General features: G+C 42.3%; 1 protein-coding gene across 5 annotated transcripts in view; it reads right to left on the bottom strand.

Moving 5' to 3' along the window:
- Positions 1-18,704, bottom strand: part of KALRN (kalirin RhoGEF kinase) — a 786,138-nt gene that overhangs the window by 375,069 nt on the left and 392,365 nt on the right. For all 5 annotated transcript variants that reach the window (XM_075933149.2, XM_075933142.2, XM_075933143.2 and 2 more), the window contains exon 9: positions 11,740-11,970. In XM_075933149.2, coding sequence (XP_075789264.2) covers positions 11,740-11,970 — 231 coding nt within the window. The remainder of the gene's footprint in view (positions 1-11,739; positions 11,971-18,704) is intronic.

The raw sequence follows: 18,704 nt of genomic DNA, 5'->3' as shown, positions 1-18,704 counted from the left end.
TACAGCATCATTTATCATTGCCAATAATTGTGCAGAGCTGTTTATCTCTTCAGTGAGGGATGGCATCTGTTGCCCTAGAGAAATCTGTGTACATTGTTTGAACATTTGGCCCTTTCTAGCTTGCAAAGAAGGTTCTTCACATCTTGTTTTTGGTAGGCTAAGTCCTTCCTAGCTGGCACCTCAAAAGCACACCTGAGGCCGGAGAAATGCAGCAATTGCAAGGGAGGGAACAAAGCAGATTTTTAAATATCTGCTATTCAAATAAACACATTGAAAAGTGCATTTAAAAATATAGCTCTGAAGTAGTTTCAACAACTCTCAGTGAAGGATGTACCCTGGATTTAGGAGGGCATCTGTAGCCTAATGTATAGAGCACTGTACTGGGACTCAAGATACCCAAGTACTATTCCTGGCACTGGTCTACTTGGTGGTCTTGGGGCAAGTCACTCAACTTCCTGTGCATCAAAGTCCCCATCTATAGAATGAGGCTGACTTCCTTTGTAAAGTGCTTTGAGATCTCTCTATATAAATGCTACATATTATTATTTAAACTGTCAACCAAAATATTAAAACCTATTTACGGTATATTTGCACAGCACCTAGTACAGAGAGTCCACGAACTCATTTACCTCTTGGTGTTATTGCACTGTAAGATTTAATCGGGGTGGGGAACCTTTATCCCACGAGCTGAATATGGTTCATCGGGGTTAGCCGCTGGTAGACCACCAAATGCTTTGTTTACTTGAACTAGGGATGTTAGCTAGCAGGTAATAGTCAACTAACTGCATGAATTCTTCACTGTTAGTTGACTATTCGATAGTCCCTCATGGCCAGTGCAAATTGACCCTACTCCTGGGGAGCCTCCTGCCACTACACACTGCTTCCTCTGATACAGTTGGGGGGAGGAGGTGACCGCAAAGCAGCCTCTGTCCCGGGCTGGCTGTGGACAGAGGTCGCTCTGGCAGCAGCCCCTGTCCACAGTGAGCTTGGACCCCCTGCACATAGGGGCTACAGCCGCAAAGTGCCCTCTGTCTGTGGCAAGCCAGGGCCTGCCATGGGCAGAGGCTGTTTTGAAGCAGTCTTCCCTGGACCCCCTGCCGCCCGTGCTGCTGCCTCTGATAAAGCAGCAGTGCAGAGGTGGGGAGCAGGTGGCACCAGCTCCTGGTTCCCCTCTCCCCTTACTGCCTCTGACACAGAGGACCCACCCACTGCCTCTGTATCAGAGGCAGCAAGGGGAAAGCCATCAATCGAGAAGATTAACAGATAAGCCTAGGCTTGTTGGTTAATCGTCAACTCGTTCACATCCCTAACTTGAGCATCTGCGGGCATGGCCACTTGCAGATCCCAGCGGCCTCAGCTCACCATTCCCAGCCAGTGAGAGCTGTAGGAAAAGCATTGTGCCTGTAGATGCTCATTTGAACAAACCATGTGGCAGCCCGCCAGTAGCTAACCCTGACAAACTGTATCCCTCTTCCTATTGTCTGGAGTTGTCCGGATTTACATGGGGGAAGACTGGTTGACTACATATAACCTTAAACAAAATATGTCTGTTTATTAATGATGTTTTGGGATTAGAGAATTTTGTAAGACAAGTGCAACAATTAAGACTCAAAGTGACAACACAGTTGCTAAAATGGGTTAGTGATTTATGGAATGAATCCTGACTCAGAGCAATGAGCTTCCACAGCCATCTCATGAGAGTTATGGATAAGTCTTAGAAAATTATTTGTATTGGAGGAGCACCCAAAGATCCCAATCAGGGTCAGGACTCCATTCTACTAGCTGTTGTGCAAACACACAGACAGATACAATCCCTTCCCCAAGGATTTACAACCCTATCTGGAACAAGATGCAACAAGGCAAAAAGAGAGGACCAGGACAGCAATACACAGTCATAAGTTCAGAGTTACAGAGAGATATTGTGCAGCTTCCAGGTTCAAATAATCTAAAAGAAGTTTTATTTCTAAATCAATCAATCAATCAATCAATCAATCACTACAGCTCTCTTACAAACCAGTCATGACTGCTTGATTCCTTGTAGGCATCAGAGCAGAAACGAGTTTTCAGGAGGGATGTGAAAAAGGAGTAGCTAGTGGCCTTACAGATTGCTTTAAGAATGGTGTTACATGCATAAGAGGCAGCACAGAAAACCTAGAGAGTTTTATGGGAGAAGCAGATAAATGGGCATTCAAGACTGGCATCAGACCAGAGATGGAGGGAGATGACACCATAGTAGACAAGATCCCATAAGTGTAGGGAGCGAAAGAGTACAGGCAGTCCCCGGGTTACATGGATCCGACTTACATCGGATCCCTACTTACAAACGGGGTGAGGCAACCCCGCACTAGCTGCTTCCCCCAGTAGACCAGGGAGACGCGAAGCTAGCGTCCCCCTCCCCCTAGCAGACCAGGGAGACGCAGAGCGGCTTTTCTCAGCAGACACCTCAGCTTGAGAATAAAGGACTGAGGGAAGTGAGGTGTGGGAGAATGAAACTGAGCTCTGGAGAAATATTTGGCTAGAATTCCCCTACAATATGTACCAGTTCCGACTTACATACAAATTCAACTTAAGAACAAACCTACAGTCCCTATCTTGTACGTAACCCGGGGACTGCCTGTAGTGAAGACAAAGACCTTGCTCTCAGTGAGACAAAAATGGTGAGACAGGAATGGAAGAGCCACTAGAGGGTTCAAGAGGGTGTGATGTTGTCAGGGTAATGAGTGCAGACAGTTGAGAACTTTCCATAAGAAAGATTTTCCAAAAGAAAGTGCAGTCTCTGCAATTTTTTCTGTAGGAAAATGTCAGATTTTGCTAGAAGAAAAAATGACTCTACTTCAACTCACATGGTGGGCTACCAAGATTCTCTGGGCAGCCAGCACCAGACTATCTAGGTAGCACACTTTACTGAGTGGCCTGATTAACGACTTCATGTGCTGCCAGTTTCTCAGGCTGCCTTACCAAGTCCCCAGGTGGCCAGCTCCCCAGGCTGCCTGATACTCTAAGAAGCTGGCTTCCAAGGGCAGCTGGGTAGCCAAGGAAGCAATCAAGAGAAATATATCCATTTCAGTTCTTCCAAAATGGAATTCTTTGAGACATCTCCTGCAGAAAACATCATTATTTTTAATCTGTGAAGAATTTTTTCCCAAGATTTGAAATTTGTTCCAGAGGGGAAATTCTATTTTTGGCCAACTCTAGTGACAAGCATGAAGATAATGTTAGCAGCTGCATTTTAAATCAACCAGAGGGGGCAATGTTGCTGTCAAGGATGAAACAGAGCAAGAGGAAGAGGAGGAAGCAGGTAAAATTGGAGATAGTCAAGCCCTAAACAAGAGTTTTAGCTGTGTGGATCGAAACAGAATGGCAGATTTTGGAAAAAGATCATCTGAATGTTCTGAACATGAGACAGGGAGGAGTCAAAGATGATCCTTAGTTTATGTGCTTGAGTTACAGGGAAGACCATGAAGATGGCAGCAAAGACAAAACAGGAGGAAAGGAGAGGAAAAATCAAGAAAACAATGTAGTAGAAAACAAATTCTATACAGAATGCTCTACTTTTTAGGGAAACTGCTCCAGTAACTGCTTTGAAAAAAATGTGTTTGAAGAAAACTCTTTCCCTTAATTTCTCTTGCTTCACTATTTTTGAAGGCCTTATCACTTATGAATGACCCAGTTTTTTCCCTTCACTTTTTGCCATCTCAGTTATAGGTCCAATGGTGCCTTGACTACAAAGAAACCATTATTTTGATATATCATATTTCAGGGAAATCAGTACAGCAACACTGAAGAGAAGTATAGCATATGCTCTGTAAGGACAGTTCTGCTTAAACATAATAATAGTAACACTTGCTCAGTGTGCCTCAAAATGTCTTTCAGAGTTTCCCACAAAGCATCTACAAATCCTGAGGTACTGAGCCCATCAGGTCCCAAGTGATCACAACTTCCATCCGAGGGTGGAGAGTTTTCAGCACTTTGCAGGATCAGAATATAGCTCATGCTTACCATACAGAGAAATTGTTTATTTAAATTACCTCTTCGGATCCTTCATAAACAAAAGACTTTCCAAGCTCCATTATGGGCCTGATCCAATTATGTCATTTGGATTTCTACTTTCTGTGGGCTTTGGACCAGGTCCTCTAAGAAAAACCTTGAAATACGATCCAAATGCACTTTGTTCTGCAAACAGGTCACTGGACTGACACAGCTAAATCTCTAAGGACAGAGAGGGTCCAAAACAAGCAAGACATTTTACTGGCCTCAAAGGAATTACTTTTTAGTTCCTCTCCTGGCTTCATTAGTTTCAGAGATCAAGCTAGCTGGTTCAGATTTCTTTAGATCCTATTCACTGAGACAGGTGTGGAGACCATCAAAGTGATGCTCTAGTCTTACATCAAGGCTAAGTAAACTTTAGTTTGAAACCAAAGCCTAGCCCTGAAGCATGATATTCCTTAACACTATTGCTCCAGATGGAAATCAGAAAGTTATCATCATTATTATTTTTAAGCAAAGCTTTTTACAGCACAAAGAACGGTTTTCTTTGATGAATAACTATAGAGTGGAAGAAAGAATGGTTGGGCCTAACTAATTTCAAATTAGATTTTAAATTAAATTGTACACAGGATAGAGCATTGTTAATCAATGTGCCATAAAAAATCTCCTGAGCAAATATCATTAAATGAAAATATCATCATTTAAAAACAGTTTTTGTGAATACTTTTGGCACAGAAAATGCCAGGTAACTTTGAGCTGTATTTAAGGAGAATTGTTAGAAATTCAGAACAGGCCCTTTTGTTTTTCTTTGGATTGTAAAGTATTTTAAGCAATTAATTGCTCAGGCTGACAGCTCTACACACCTCTAAGGTATTTTTATACCATATGTTCATCAGAAGCTTACAGGGTGAGTCTAAGCATTAGTGTGGAAATTTAAAGCCAGTCATATCAAAACAGCCTTTCATCAGTGTGATCAAATACCAGCATGCCAAAAATTTAATTTTTTCAGTTGGATAAGGGCACTGCAGTCTATCAAGGCAGCTCATAATTTTTCAACTTTCAATCATATATACCATAAAATACATATTTTTCTTCCTTAAATTGTGTTTCTAGAGTCAGTGACACAGCTCTGCTGTGGTCTCTTCAGCACTGAGCACAGTATAGGATCATCTACACTGCACCCCTAGCTCGAAATAAGCTATACAATATGAACTATGCAAATTGTGTAGCTTATTTCAAATCAGTCTTGAAATAGATTATTTCGTAATTCAATTTCGAAATAAACTGCTATTCCAAATCATCCCTTACTCCTTGTGGATGGTTTACAGGGGCGTTGGAATAGCGAGCCCGTTACATTTCGAAATAATGGGCGCACTGTTAAGGGTCACTAGGCAGTGCCAGCCGAGGTGGCAGTTGGCAAAAAAGTGGGCAACAGAGCAGAGGCTGCAGCATTGTTGGAGCCAGGCGTCACTGTGGTAAGAGATGCTGGCAACTTTAAGCTATTTGCCTTAGTAACAGAGCAGTGCACACTGGTGATGCCAGAGATGATGCCTGAAGTGTCATAAGTGCTGAGATGTGGTATGGTCAAACAGACAGCATTAATCAACTCGGAGATTGTCTTGGGGCAGATGGACCTTTTTGAGGCAACAAAGCCGGTCTTTTTTTTGTTTTTTGTCCCAGCTAGCTCAGTGGACAAGGTACTGGGGAACCTCAGAGGGCAGGTGGGTGGGCTCAGTGGTATGTGATCAGTCCAACAGATGTCAGTCTCAAGGGGATCTCTGGGTCTAAACCCATTACACCGTACACACCTCCTCTGGGTTGAACCGTCATAGGAGGGAGTTGAGGACCAACAAGGAATATCAATGATCTTGTCTAGACCATCCCAAATTGGCCAATAAGCTGAAGCTAGCCATACTTGAAGAGGCTGGAGTCTCAGTCTAGCATGCTGTACCACAAAGGTGCAAGCAGCCATGTGTCCCAGAAGCTTTAGGCAATTCCTTATTGTGTAGAAGGAAACTACCTGAAACTTCATATGCTGTCACATAGGGATTGGAAATGCAACTCTGGGAGGTACACCCTCTACTGTACAGAGTCCAATACTGCCCCTATAAATAGTATGAACAGGGATATCAGCTGGCTTGCACATTATCTTCCACATCTTAACGACTTAACCAACCAACCAACCAAACAGTGGAGGTGCTAATGGCTCTTATCAGCCTCTTGTAACTATTTAGTCTTTAAGGTGCTACTAGACTATTTGTTGTTTTTTAAGTTTTTCCTGTTACTGACGTCTACTTCTCTGAAACTTATCTACTCACTGTCTCTCTTTTTTTCTTCCTCTCCTCCTTTTTTCCTCCTCCATCCACCTCTCCTTCCCTTGGATTTGTACTTCTAACATTCCTGTCATTAAAGAAGTAAGTTGTGCCCACGAAAGCTCATGATACCATCTGTATGTTTTGTTAGTCTTGAAGGTGCTACTAGACTATTTGTTGTTTTTTAAGTTTTTCCTATAATCTCTGCCAGCTAAATGGCAGATAGGGTTGACTTCAGTATATTCAGTAGAAGGCCCAGGTCATCAAAAGCAGCCCTTATGAAGCTCACTTGAACCTATATTTTTGCCTTGGAGCAGCCCTTGATTAACCAGTCATCAATGTACAGAAAGACCTGCACCTGACATTTGCATAGGAACACAGCTGGAAGTGCCATGCATTTAGCAAACACTCAAGGAACCACTGATTGGTCTAAAAGAAGGACTATGAACTGATAATGACTGTGGTTCACCATGAACCTGAGGTACCATCTGTGGGACGGCATTACTGAAATATGAAAGCAAGCCTATTTCACCTGTCCTTCAAATCTAAGGTGGATATCAGCTCCCTGGAACCAAGGAAAGGATAATTAGAGGCTTTGACTTTCTTCATGAACTTATTGAGATCTTACCTAAAAAGGACCTGGGGCTGCCTTTGCTTTTGGTATTAGGAAATTCTGTGAATACAACCCCTTGCTTTCAGCTCATGAGGAACCACTTCCACTATCACCAACATTAGCAGTGAGTGCACCGCCTGTGTGAGAAGAGGCTCGTGAGAAGAGTTCCTGAAGGGGGATGGAGAAAGGGAGTGGGAGGAAGGGAGATCTGGAGAGAGTATCCCTTTTCTACTGCTTTCTGTGGTGTGGAGTATTGGATGTAATTTGGGCCCATGCAGGGTAGAAAGTCGATAGTTGGTACAAGAAGGTGAGGTGGGATGTATCCAGACTTTGGACTGGTGCATCAACCTTGGGCATACCTTCAAAAGTTTTGCTTCTGGCCAGCAGACTGTTTGACTTCCCCAGAGTCGTAGGGGAGGCCTGGTTCTATTATTTCTATTCCTCCGTCTGTCTTGTGGATGGTAAAAATGAGGCAGTAGTTGTGGCTTAAATTATCTTCTGTGTAGCTGGACAGGGGACCAAGGGACTTGAAGGTGGCTCTCAAGTCCTTAAGCCTATGAAGCCATGAATCAGTTTTTTTCTGAAAACAGGCTGAGCCATCAAAGGAGGGGGCTTCAATGGTTTGTTGGATCTCCTGTGAGAGCCCTGAAACCTATAATCAGGAGCTCCTTCTCATGGCTATCTCCAAGGCCATGATGCAGGTGGCCACATCTGCCACTTTAAGAGCTGCCTGCAGTGAAGCTTGGGAAATGAGATTGACACCCTCTTTTAAGTAGGAAAACTCTGCCCTGGAGTCTGCTGGCAACAACTCTGTAAATGTTGCCATTGCTCTGCAGGGGCTGTAAATGTACCTGATGAGGATGGCCTGATGGTTAGATATTTGGAGCTGGAGCCCTCCAGTGGAGTTGATTTTTCTTGAAAAATGTTCAGCTTTTAGCTTTCCATTTTTGGCAGGGGGAGGAGGGAAGAGGCCCAGATAAGCTTTGGCACTCCTGCTCATTGCCATGACTACTACTGGGGAACCTGTTAGAGGGAATGCAGTACTTTCATTCATTCCTCTTTGTTGGTGGTGGTAAGGAGGTGGGGTTGCAGGTGTTTTGATGGTATCGTTAATAGTCTAGAAAACTGGCAGAGCAATATAGGAAGGACTAGAGTGGGTGAGGTTATCCACCAGTGTTCCCTCTAAGCTGCAACAGACTTCACAGGTGATTAATCAGGCCTGCCCCGTCAGTGAGCTCCATGCATGGAGCCCTGAAGCTCTGACTGGGTGGGGCTGAACAATCACCTGTGAAGCTGGGAACTGATCCATCTTGGGATCTGATGTCTCAATGAGGTCCTCTGCCTCAACCCCCACCAAAAAGGCCGGTAGGTCGGTAAGTACATTCTGCATGAGCCACCTCAGATCCAATAACAATCAGGGATCAAAAAATACTGCAATAGTGAAAGCCAGTTAGAAAATGGGTAAACACTGTCCACCAATGGATCAGCAGCCACTGGTCTCCCCCCCCCCCCCCCCCCCCCCCGGCCACTCCACACACATACACTCCCAATTACTCAAGTTGTTCCCTCTGCTAATCAGCATCACCATACATTTTTTTCTGGACAGAACATCAGTTGGTTCAGTCACATCCAAGTAATTGGTGAAAGCCCAGTATCTACTTTATGAGCAGGAAGTTTATCGGCAAACTGATGATACTGTGTCCCCAAATGTATAACAATTTCTCCGAACAAGAGATGCAAGAGAATGGAACAACATCAGAGGGGATGGATAGCTACCCCCAACAACCCACTGAGGAGCGATCTTATAGATATGTCATGTCAGCTATACCTTGAGCATTCCATACCAGTAGTAGCTAATAAAAGTAATGAAATCAACATGGGAACCTGGCCTTTGTCCAGAAGCAGAGTCAACCATGGAAACTAAAGTTGTTTCTGTTCAGCAGCCACAGAGGGCATGGTTCCCTCTTGGCTGTAGCTGCCCCAGCTGACTCAGGACTTCTGGAACATGAAAGGAAACTCTCTCATTGAAACTATCACGCGGAGCAAAGCCACGGAGGATGCGGGCGGGACCGCGGCGCGTCTCGGCAGTCCTGCAGCCCGCATCTCCCTCGTCTGCTGGGGGGGGGGGGGGCGGGCGCAGCTAGTGTGCTCCCCACCCCCCCCAGCAGACCAGGCTTTTCTCGCCGCCGACGCCTGAGGTAGAGCAGCTGGGGCACTGCCGGGTTGGTCCCGCAGCGCCGCTCCTCGGTGCTACTGGACCAACCCGGCAGCACCCCAGCTGCTCTGCCCCAGGCGTCCCCAAGTCAGCCGCTTCTGAAACTGACCAGCGGCTGACTACAGGAAGCCGGAGGCAGAGTTGCTCTGCCCCGGGCTTCCTGGAATCAGCCGCTGATCAGTTTCAGCAGCAGCTGACTTGGGGACACCTGGGGTAGAGCAGCTGGGGTGCTGCCGGGTTGGTCCCCGCAGCACCGAGGTGCAGCGCTGCGGGGACCTACCTGGCAGCGCCCCAGCTGCTCTGTCCCAGGCGTCCAGATTCAGCCACTGTTGAAACTGATCAGCGGCTGATTCCAGGAAGCCCGAGGCAGAGCAACTCTGCCTCGGGCTTCCTGTAGTCAGCCACTGGTCAGTTTCAGCAGCGGCTGAATCTGGACACCAGTTCCGACATACATATAAATTCAACTTAAGAACAAACCTACAGTCCCTATCTTGTATGTAACCCGGGGACTGCCTGTATTTTAATTAATCTGTAGATGAATTCTGTTATTGACAAAATTCAGGTCTAAACTATTCATGCCAATACAAGAAAAGTGGACCGGGACAGCTTTATAGGCCTACAGTTGTGAATTTAAAATAATAATCATAGCAGGGTATGCCTGGGCCAACCAAGATTTGTAAGAAGGATCCCGAAAAATACTGATCTATTTTGCAAAACATATACCAAAATCTTTTTCCCCTGTGTACATTTTTATCTCACATCTCTGAGTCTGTTTAGATGGTAATTTCATTTACTGAGTTATGATGCATTTATCTTGAACACTACAGATGTTTAAAGCACAAAATGATTCATTTCTTCCTCCCCGTTTTATAATCAGAGTAAAAAGATGACTCTTGGAGTAAATGTGTGCCAAGACAGAAACTCATCTGTCATTAAGTTGCTGCTTCCTAGATAATAACTACTCATTATAATGAAAATTTGGAAAGATTGCTGCCAATGGAACACTACAAAGCTTTGCAGTGATGCCTTCTAAAATGATTCTGCTCATGTGAAATTTATTTTTCACTAATGTAGCCGTTTTAATGCACACCAAAGACCTAGACCTGCTCTCAATGAAAACAATGACAAAATTCCCCATTGCCTGGAGGAGAAGGAGATTAGAGGACTGAATAGCTTCATTAATAAGCTTAGTAAGCCTGCTTGCTTTACCCCACAATCATGCTATGGAATTCGAAAGCATTGCTCACCAGAGAAAGACAGTCAGGATTGACCCAAAATAGTGAAAGAAGGAGTCGCTTACACTAATTCAGAATAGTCTTAGGCTACTCACAAATCCACTGTGGAATGTGGCTACATCTCCATTACTAATCTGAAATACGTGTGAATGAAGGTTACTATACAAACTATATTCTTTACTTGATTTTTGCATGTTTAACTTTGATGTCACATCAGACTACATTTTTAGATTTCTGATATTTTCCAGCATATGCTAGAACTGAAAGTCAGTACACACTTGATCACATAAGGATGTTTTAATAAGCAATTTACAGATTCATTATCATGCAGCATACGTATTATGACATATAATGCAAGAGAAATTCCTTAAATTAAACATCTGTTATATCTAATTATGGCCCTAACACTTGTGTGAATAATTTTGGTTTTAAATAAAAGCTAAACAAATGTATTTTTTTCTCCTTAGTAGGTAAAAATGCTGCCCACAAAATGCTCAAACCCAGTAAGAAATGGATGCATTTATTTTCAAGGGAGTGCTATGCTAGCAATTCTCTCTGCTGTTAGTGTAGAACTGTGCGTACAAGAGAACAGCACAGCGACTGCCAGCATGTCCCTATAGTTCTCTCACATGCTTTTAAGAACTGCTTCCCTCAACCACCTCATAGTGTTTCACTGTAATAAAAGGGTAACTTCAAAACATAAATTGACTTTAATATATGTCTTACCAGGCTTAGAACCCTCAGCCTCTTCACTCACAGCAGGCACCATATTAGCAGCACACAACAATGCTGCCCAGTAGTCTTCCCCATAAGATGCCACTTTGCTGGAAGCAACCAAACTCCTGCAGTGTTTGTTCTTTATGCTTGTGTACAGGAGGGCAGCTATTATTATTATCTTGTGATCACTGTTAGCTATATTCTTATAGTTACTTCTTTAAGAAAATGCAAGTTACTTACTGTAACCAGAGTTCATCAAAATGAACCTCGGCATATATGAAGGTTACTGACCTGTAATTGAAGTTCTACATGAGTTCTGCACCTTACACTTATGGCATGTGCTGCTGGTGCAGTTTGGATCAACTGGCTGTCTTTGCAGGCACCTGGATCCCACCAGTGGAAATACACAGATCACTCAAAGAAGACTGTTCTCCAGTGTAAAGAACCCAAAATCTGTCAAACATTACAGTGCTGTTTCCATTGGGGAACCTAGAAAATGGGTCCATTCAAGACTTTTTTTTTTCACCTTGTTATCTACCTTTTGCTATGAATAGCCTCCAGATAAGCCACCATACAAATGTAATAGTTACAAAAAGATCAAGCCATAACATGTAGTAGTCCTTCTGACTTTCTTTTCACAGCTCTAACAGATGACATTACCTGCTGAACATCCTGCTGGAAAACACAGAGTTGCAGCCTTTGATGTAATCGGACTTTTCTGTGTTGCCAGATGCTCTCTAGGCGCCGCTGATGATGCAAGACTTCATGTACAACATCCAAGACCTGGTGGACAGCCTTGGAATAATTAGCAGTAGCAGTGAGGGATTCAGAGTTTCCAGGGCTCAAGGGCCGCTGCAGAACATCCAGCAAAGCCTTCCCATCCTGGCTCACCTGAAAGAAAAAGATTGAATCTTGAGGGGGACAACTTCATTGTGCTGATAATATTTTCTTTAACATCTGACAGCCGGCAATAAGAATAGACTCATCCTCGCAGTTCTTCCCCGCGCCACCCCAATAAAGGGCTCGTGTTTCTGTTAAAGGGAAAAACAGGAAATCTTGAGCAATTTGCTTTTGCTTTTTACTTGCATATTTATCACCTGCTTCAGTTTCACTTGGACCTACTTTGCTTCTCAGTGGGACTGCAAATACTGAGGTGAAAGGGCCATATAATTCCACAGATACCTAGCCATAGATATTGAACTCTGCATGTTTTACTGATATTTGAACACTGAAAATTAATTGACAAATAATGGTGTGTTATGAGTGATGTTTGGAGGCAGAAGACATATAGACTCATTTTGGTGAGGAGGTGGCATTTTCAGAAATACACAGATGACTAAAACATTCAGTTGGTATGATAAGAGTCATTTCTTTGTAAGCTTATGATGTATGAATGCAAATTCCAAAAGGTGAAATTCATGCTCTGCTTCATTCAGTAAGAGAAAATAAATTAGTAAATGATAGTACAAATCTTCTCCAAGGTGTCTTATTCCTCAGCAATATTTCAGAGAAAAATACAGACCTACTTTTTCAATGGGCCTGAGAAACATGCCTATCAATGTTGCAAATGAAATAATGTACATATGAAACCCTGCATTTACACAGGCAAAGAATGCATCCAAATTATATTTCTTGTGCATTTCATGGGACTCGGTGAAATTTTCAACAATAAAATGCAAAATGTAAATGAACTATTACTATCTTCCTTTAACAAATGAGAGTAAAGGGATTTGAGAAGTACATGGATTGTCTATGTATCAGTTAATAATAATATGGTATCAGTTAATAATAATAAAAAACTATACAAGTACTAAATAAAGATGTGCACGAATACAAATTCAGTTTTATAAAGGATTTTGTGATTTTGAAATGCACTTTCATTCCCAAAGGAACAAAGCCTGGCTATTTCAAAACTCTGTCTTTGCACATGCAGTCCCCTAAGATGCCAGGCCACTTAGCTTCACTTTGCCAATGATTCTCACTCTCTTCAAACTAGATCTCAGGGGACAGTGCCCTATGTACTAGCCATGAGTGCTGAAGAAGGCCCTGCTTGATTCAACTGCCCTACAAGAGTTCTCTCCAGGAGCTATGATCAATGTGGACATTCAGTAAGTCAAATAAGATTAATCTCAACTGCTGGCAGGGGTACTGGAACAATCTCTGTCGTGTGGAATGCTAAGAGCCATGAAACCAAATTGTAAACCCTGTATATGATGGAAATCACTTCAAGCCAGTGAATGCTGCAGCACTTCCTGCACCTCTAGTTCTAGCACCTATGACAGTAGGAACACAACGTACACAACTGTCTATTGCATCGGTGTTATCTAAAGTTTAGGTTAATCTAGCTTACCCCAGTATTCAACCCTCTGAGTCTGAAAAGAGTCTGCTCTGCTGTAGTCTCCCCCAGATCTTCAGATTTGTATCCACTTCAAAGGCCTTTGTTTCAGCTACCCACCTGAAGATCCCTTGAGGTTACAATCTGGCCCTTTGCCCAGTTGGACCAGACAGATATTTCATTCCCGTAAGGCCAGAGCTAAACTTCAAAGGGAATGATGCCTGCATTTTCCCATTATCAGCTTTTTCCTGCTTTCCTGCCTACCTACCTGTCTACTGCTACCGGAGTTAACTTGGTACTTATAAATAAACAATAATAGTCAAACAGAGGTACACATAATATTCATAAAATGTTATCTGGAGTCCTTCCAAGTCCTTCACACTTTCTATGACTCCATGACCTTTATTCGGTTCAAAAGTTCCTTTCCAAAAGTGTTTCTTTTATGAATGTTATACCATCCCCCAACCAATGGACATGAAAGATCTGTGTACTGAAAAGTTTGCTAATGAATGGATTTGAAAAGATAAATGAATAGTTTCACCAGACTGGGGAGCTAGTTACACTGCTTTTTCAATCACTTTCAGTGTTCTCCTCAGAATTGAAAAATAAGTCATTGAATTTCCTTTCATGTGAATGCTTTGCATTTTTCACAGATTGTTCAAGGACGGAAGCATTAATATTCCTGCTTAGCAGGTCACATCACAATTTTAAAAAGCCAATCTATGAGAAATAAAGTTGAGCAACTCACCTAGTGCAGAAAAACAACAAGGTGCCTATGCACTATTTGCATTCCACTTATACCCTATTTTGAAGAATTAAATGCACAGGCCTCATGATGTGCCTATGCCAGGGAAGAATCTCATCCCCTGTGACTTATATATGAGAACTATATATATGAATATATGAAGAAGTTAGTTTGATTCATGCTTCCTTCTTGTTTGCATTGAAAATTACAGCCTGGCAGCAAGACTCTCCAGCTAGATGTTACAGTGAACTTTTTATACGGCTAGAAATGAATTTTAATTTCCAAATACCCTACTAGCTGGGTGTAAAGTGAAGTCAAAGTGAGGCTTCCCATTATCTCTAATGAGCACTGTATGATGCTTTTGGTGAGCATCTCCAAAAAGCTTCATCAAATTTTTAGCAGTAACTTTCAGCAACATAATATAATCTGCATTGATGAAGGAAGGAGTCAAAGCAGAAGTCAAAGGAGTTCTGACTCCCAAGCACTCTCCATTGCATGATACGTCTCTCTAATTGCAGTTTACATGAGTAGAGATTTGCACCCATTCTGAAGAAAGGGAAAGGATAACTCATGCCACAATTCTCATACCACTGCTGACAGTTCAGCACTCTGACTTTCCAGTCAAGGAGGAAGAAGGGACAACACTATAATATCTTGACTACCTAGACCTAGAGGAATAAGCCCATGGATGGAAGGCTGGACACCTGAACTATAAAACAAGCTTTTCAACTTGCCAGTAGGCCTTGAGAAATTGATGAACATATTCAGAGGTAACATACTCAACTTCAATTCTCTCTTTAAATCATTCTAATAAATCTATTGGGAATGTAAAATTTAAATGATCTAAAGAACTATCTTACTATATATTTTAGAAATGTGCGTGTCTGTCTGTCCATCTGTGAATGTGTTTGTTCAAGAACTCCTCCTCAATGGTAAGAGCTAGGACCACCAAATTTGGTATGCAGCTTCCTCTTTATAATTTAAAGCAAGGTTATGGTTTGGTTATGCCTGGAAATCGATTGTTTCTCATAAAATGAAAAGGTAATAATCTGGTAGAAGGGACAGTTATATCACAGAATAACCACAGAGGGCAGCAAGGGTACAGCTACATAGCAGCATTACTTCGGAATAAGTGAAATTATTCTAACATAACAAAGAGTGTGTCTACGCTGCAAGCCATTATTTCGAAATAAAGGTGAGCTGGAGAACTTCTTACTCTAACTCCTGTAACCCTCATTTTATGAGGAGTAAGGGAAGTCAAAGTCAGGAGGGATAGCTCAGTGATTTGTGCATTGGCTTGCTAAACCCAGGGTTGTGAGTTCAATCCTTGCAGAGGGGATTTGGGGCAAAAAATTTTCAGGGATGGTATTTGGTCCTGCTGTGAAGACAGAAAAACCCACTATCATGTCCCCTCTCAGTCTTCTCTTTTCTAAACTAAACAAGCTCAGTTCTTTCAGTCTTCTCTCATAGCTCCTGTTTTCTAGACTTTTAATCATTTGTGTTGCTTTTCTCTGGACCTTCTCCAATTTCTCCACATCTTTCTTGAAATGTGGTGTCCAGAACTGGACACAATACTCCAACTGAGGCCTAATCAACACAGAGAGCGGAAGAATGACTTCTCATGTGTTGCTCTCAACATTCCTGTTAATGCATCCCAGAATCATGTTTTCTTTTTTTGCAACAATGTCACACTGTTGACTCATGTTTAACTTGTCATCCATTATGACCCCATATCCCTTTCAGCAGTACTCCTTCCTAGACAATCACTTCCCATTCTGTATGTATGAAACTGATTGTTTTTTCCTAAGTGGAGTACTTTGCATTTGTCCTTATTAAACTTCATCTTATGTACCTCAGACCATTTCTCTAGTTTGTCCAGATCATTTTGAATTTTGACCCTATCCTCCAAAGCACTTGTAACACTTCCCAGCTTGGTATCATCTGCAAACTTAATAATCGTACTCTCTATGCCATCATCTAAATCATTGATGAAGATATTGAACAGAGCCAGCCCCAAAACAGACCCCTGCAGAACCCCACTTGTTATGCCCTTCCAGCACGACTGTGAACTGTTAATAACTACTCTCTGAGAACGGTTATCCAGCCAGTTATGCACCCACCTTATAGTAGCCCCAACTAGGTTGTATTTCCCTAGTTTATGGATAAGAAGAACATGTGAAAGTCTTAGTATAACACAACAACGGCTTCTCCTTTTTCCACAAGAGTTGATATCCCATTAAAGAAAGCTATCAGATTGGATTGACATGATTTGTTCTTTACACATCCATGCTGTTACCTATCACCTTATTTTCTTCCAGATGTTTGCAGATGAATTCCTTAATTACTTGCTCCATTATCTTCCCTGGCACAGAGGTTAAACTGATTGGTCTGTAGTTTCCTGGGTTGTTCTTATTTCCCTTTTTATAGATGGGCACTATATTTCCCCTTTTCCAATCTTCCCGAATCTCTCCTGACTTCCATGTTTTTTCAAAGATGATAAAGGAGGTATCTAAGTCTTTAGCTATCAGCTCCCTGAGTAGTCTAGGATGCATTTCATCAGGCCCTGGTGACTTGCAGACTTCTAACTTTTCTAAGTAATTTTTAACTTGTTCTTTTATTTTAAGTTTTATTTAACACTTCCTGCTGTGTAGACAGCGCCAAAAGACGAAATAAGCTATTTTGACTTAAGCTACACAATTAACGTAGCTCAAGTTGCAGAGCTTAATTCCACTTTAGCCCTGCTGTGGAGATGTGCCCCAAGGGGCCAGAGATGGGGACTGGGACAGCTATAACCTCATTGGCCCAGCAGGAGGCATGGGTGGAGAAAGGGACAGCTACCTTCTATGTTTCAGAAAGTTTGTGTGTCTGTCTGTTCCCCAGCTGTGGGACATGCACCCCTCCCCTGGCTGTGCCAGCTGTAGCTGCAGTGGCCATGGACAGGCACTTCTCAACTAGTTCCAAGCAGCTCCAGTGAGTAAAGCCTGGGGCAGTCCTCTCTTCCTGAGGCAGCCTGCAGGCTGACCCCTCATTCTTAGCCTCACCCCAGCACAATGATTTAAATGAACAACAAATACCCTTATTTGAGTTCAAGACCTGAGCAATACAGGGTAAATCATCTTGTATGTTTAAAAAGTCACAACGACCCTGGAAGAAGCTACAGCAAAAATGATACTCATTTTGAAAAGCTGTATTTAATAAGCATACATATTGGAAGGGTTAAGGTCTGCAGGCTGATGGGGAAAATGTTTTTAAAATTCATTTGACTTAAGATTTTATTTTTAAAAAGGAAACCTACTCAAAATTTAGTTTAAAAACAATATTAAGGTACCACTGAATAGACAAAGCCCACAATAATCATAATAGTTGCAAGAAGGCATGCACACACGCATGCACACTCTTATTGATCTGTGGAGAGCATTAGAAAAGGGAGGTCAAAGAAATATGCCTTGCACTTGAAGGGGGAAGCAGTGGGGTTTGTGTTGCGACAGTCCTCATTTCCTAGGGACATTCATGCCACAGTCTTGGACAGCCCCCAGAGAATTTTCTGTCTTCTGCTCAAAAAAGCATTATTCTTATTGCTGAGAGTTTCACTTTGCCAGAGAAGTGAAGATGTCAATGACATCTTCATTCCAGAGTTTTAGGTGGTCTTTAAGATATCCTGACTCTAGATCATGCAGCACTTTAAAGATAAGCACTGAGACTTTTGACTTGATTCTGTAGTCTTTGGGAAGGAAGTGGAGGCGATATGCTGCGAATCATGGGAGGCAAGTGATTAACAACAAATCTGTAGTATCAAATCCTGTTCCCTGGTACTACATTGTAAATACCAAGGCACAGCAGGATGAATTTGGAAGTGAGCTTTAGCCTTTATTCTGAAGTCTTTACTTGAAAGTTATTTATGTTAACACAGATTTGTGGGGCTGAATATCAAAGAAGAAAATAACAGGGGCATATCATGTAAGATGTAGCAGGAGGGTTTTTTTTTTAAAGGAACCTTTTAAGTATACATTATACAAAGAGACTAATATACACACTTTCTTATTTTGTTGATATTTAATTGAATGTTTTTTGACTGGTACATAAAAGGAAAGAAACTCTTTCTAAATATCCAGAAGCGCTTAGTCCTTCATAATGTACATGATGGAAAAAGTAAGGAGGGTGAGCTAGATCCACTCCCTGCTGATGTACAGGCAGATTCCACCTGCCTGTTCCAGTAAAGGGCACTCAGGCTGCAGGGCCACTATCCACTATCATCCCCTCCTGGAAGCTCTGGGGATTGTAGAGCTGGCAGAGGCTAGGGGGGAGTTGAATCAGTGCATCATTCAGCTGTCTTGGCTACACCACCTTTCTGGTCTTCACAGGTCACATTTTAACCTACATTGTTCAATGGAGAAGTATTTGACCTCCAAACAGATTTTCTTGATGGTCCAATAAATATTATTACCGTTACTGTAATATTTCAATAGTCAGTTTGGGAGAGGCTTTTGCAAACTTGAAAGGAACAAGGTCCATCCCTTTTTGCTCAAAAGAATAGTCAAGGGCAAT

Source organism: Pelodiscus sinensis, chromosome 7 (assembly GCF_052426305.1).
Source record: "Pelodiscus sinensis isolate ZL-2025 chromosome 7, ASM5242630v1, whole genome shotgun sequence".
NCBI classification, from domain to species: Eukaryota; Metazoa; Chordata; order Testudines; family Trionychidae; genus Pelodiscus; species Pelodiscus sinensis.
This window is presented reverse-complemented; position numbering and strand designations above follow the sequence as displayed.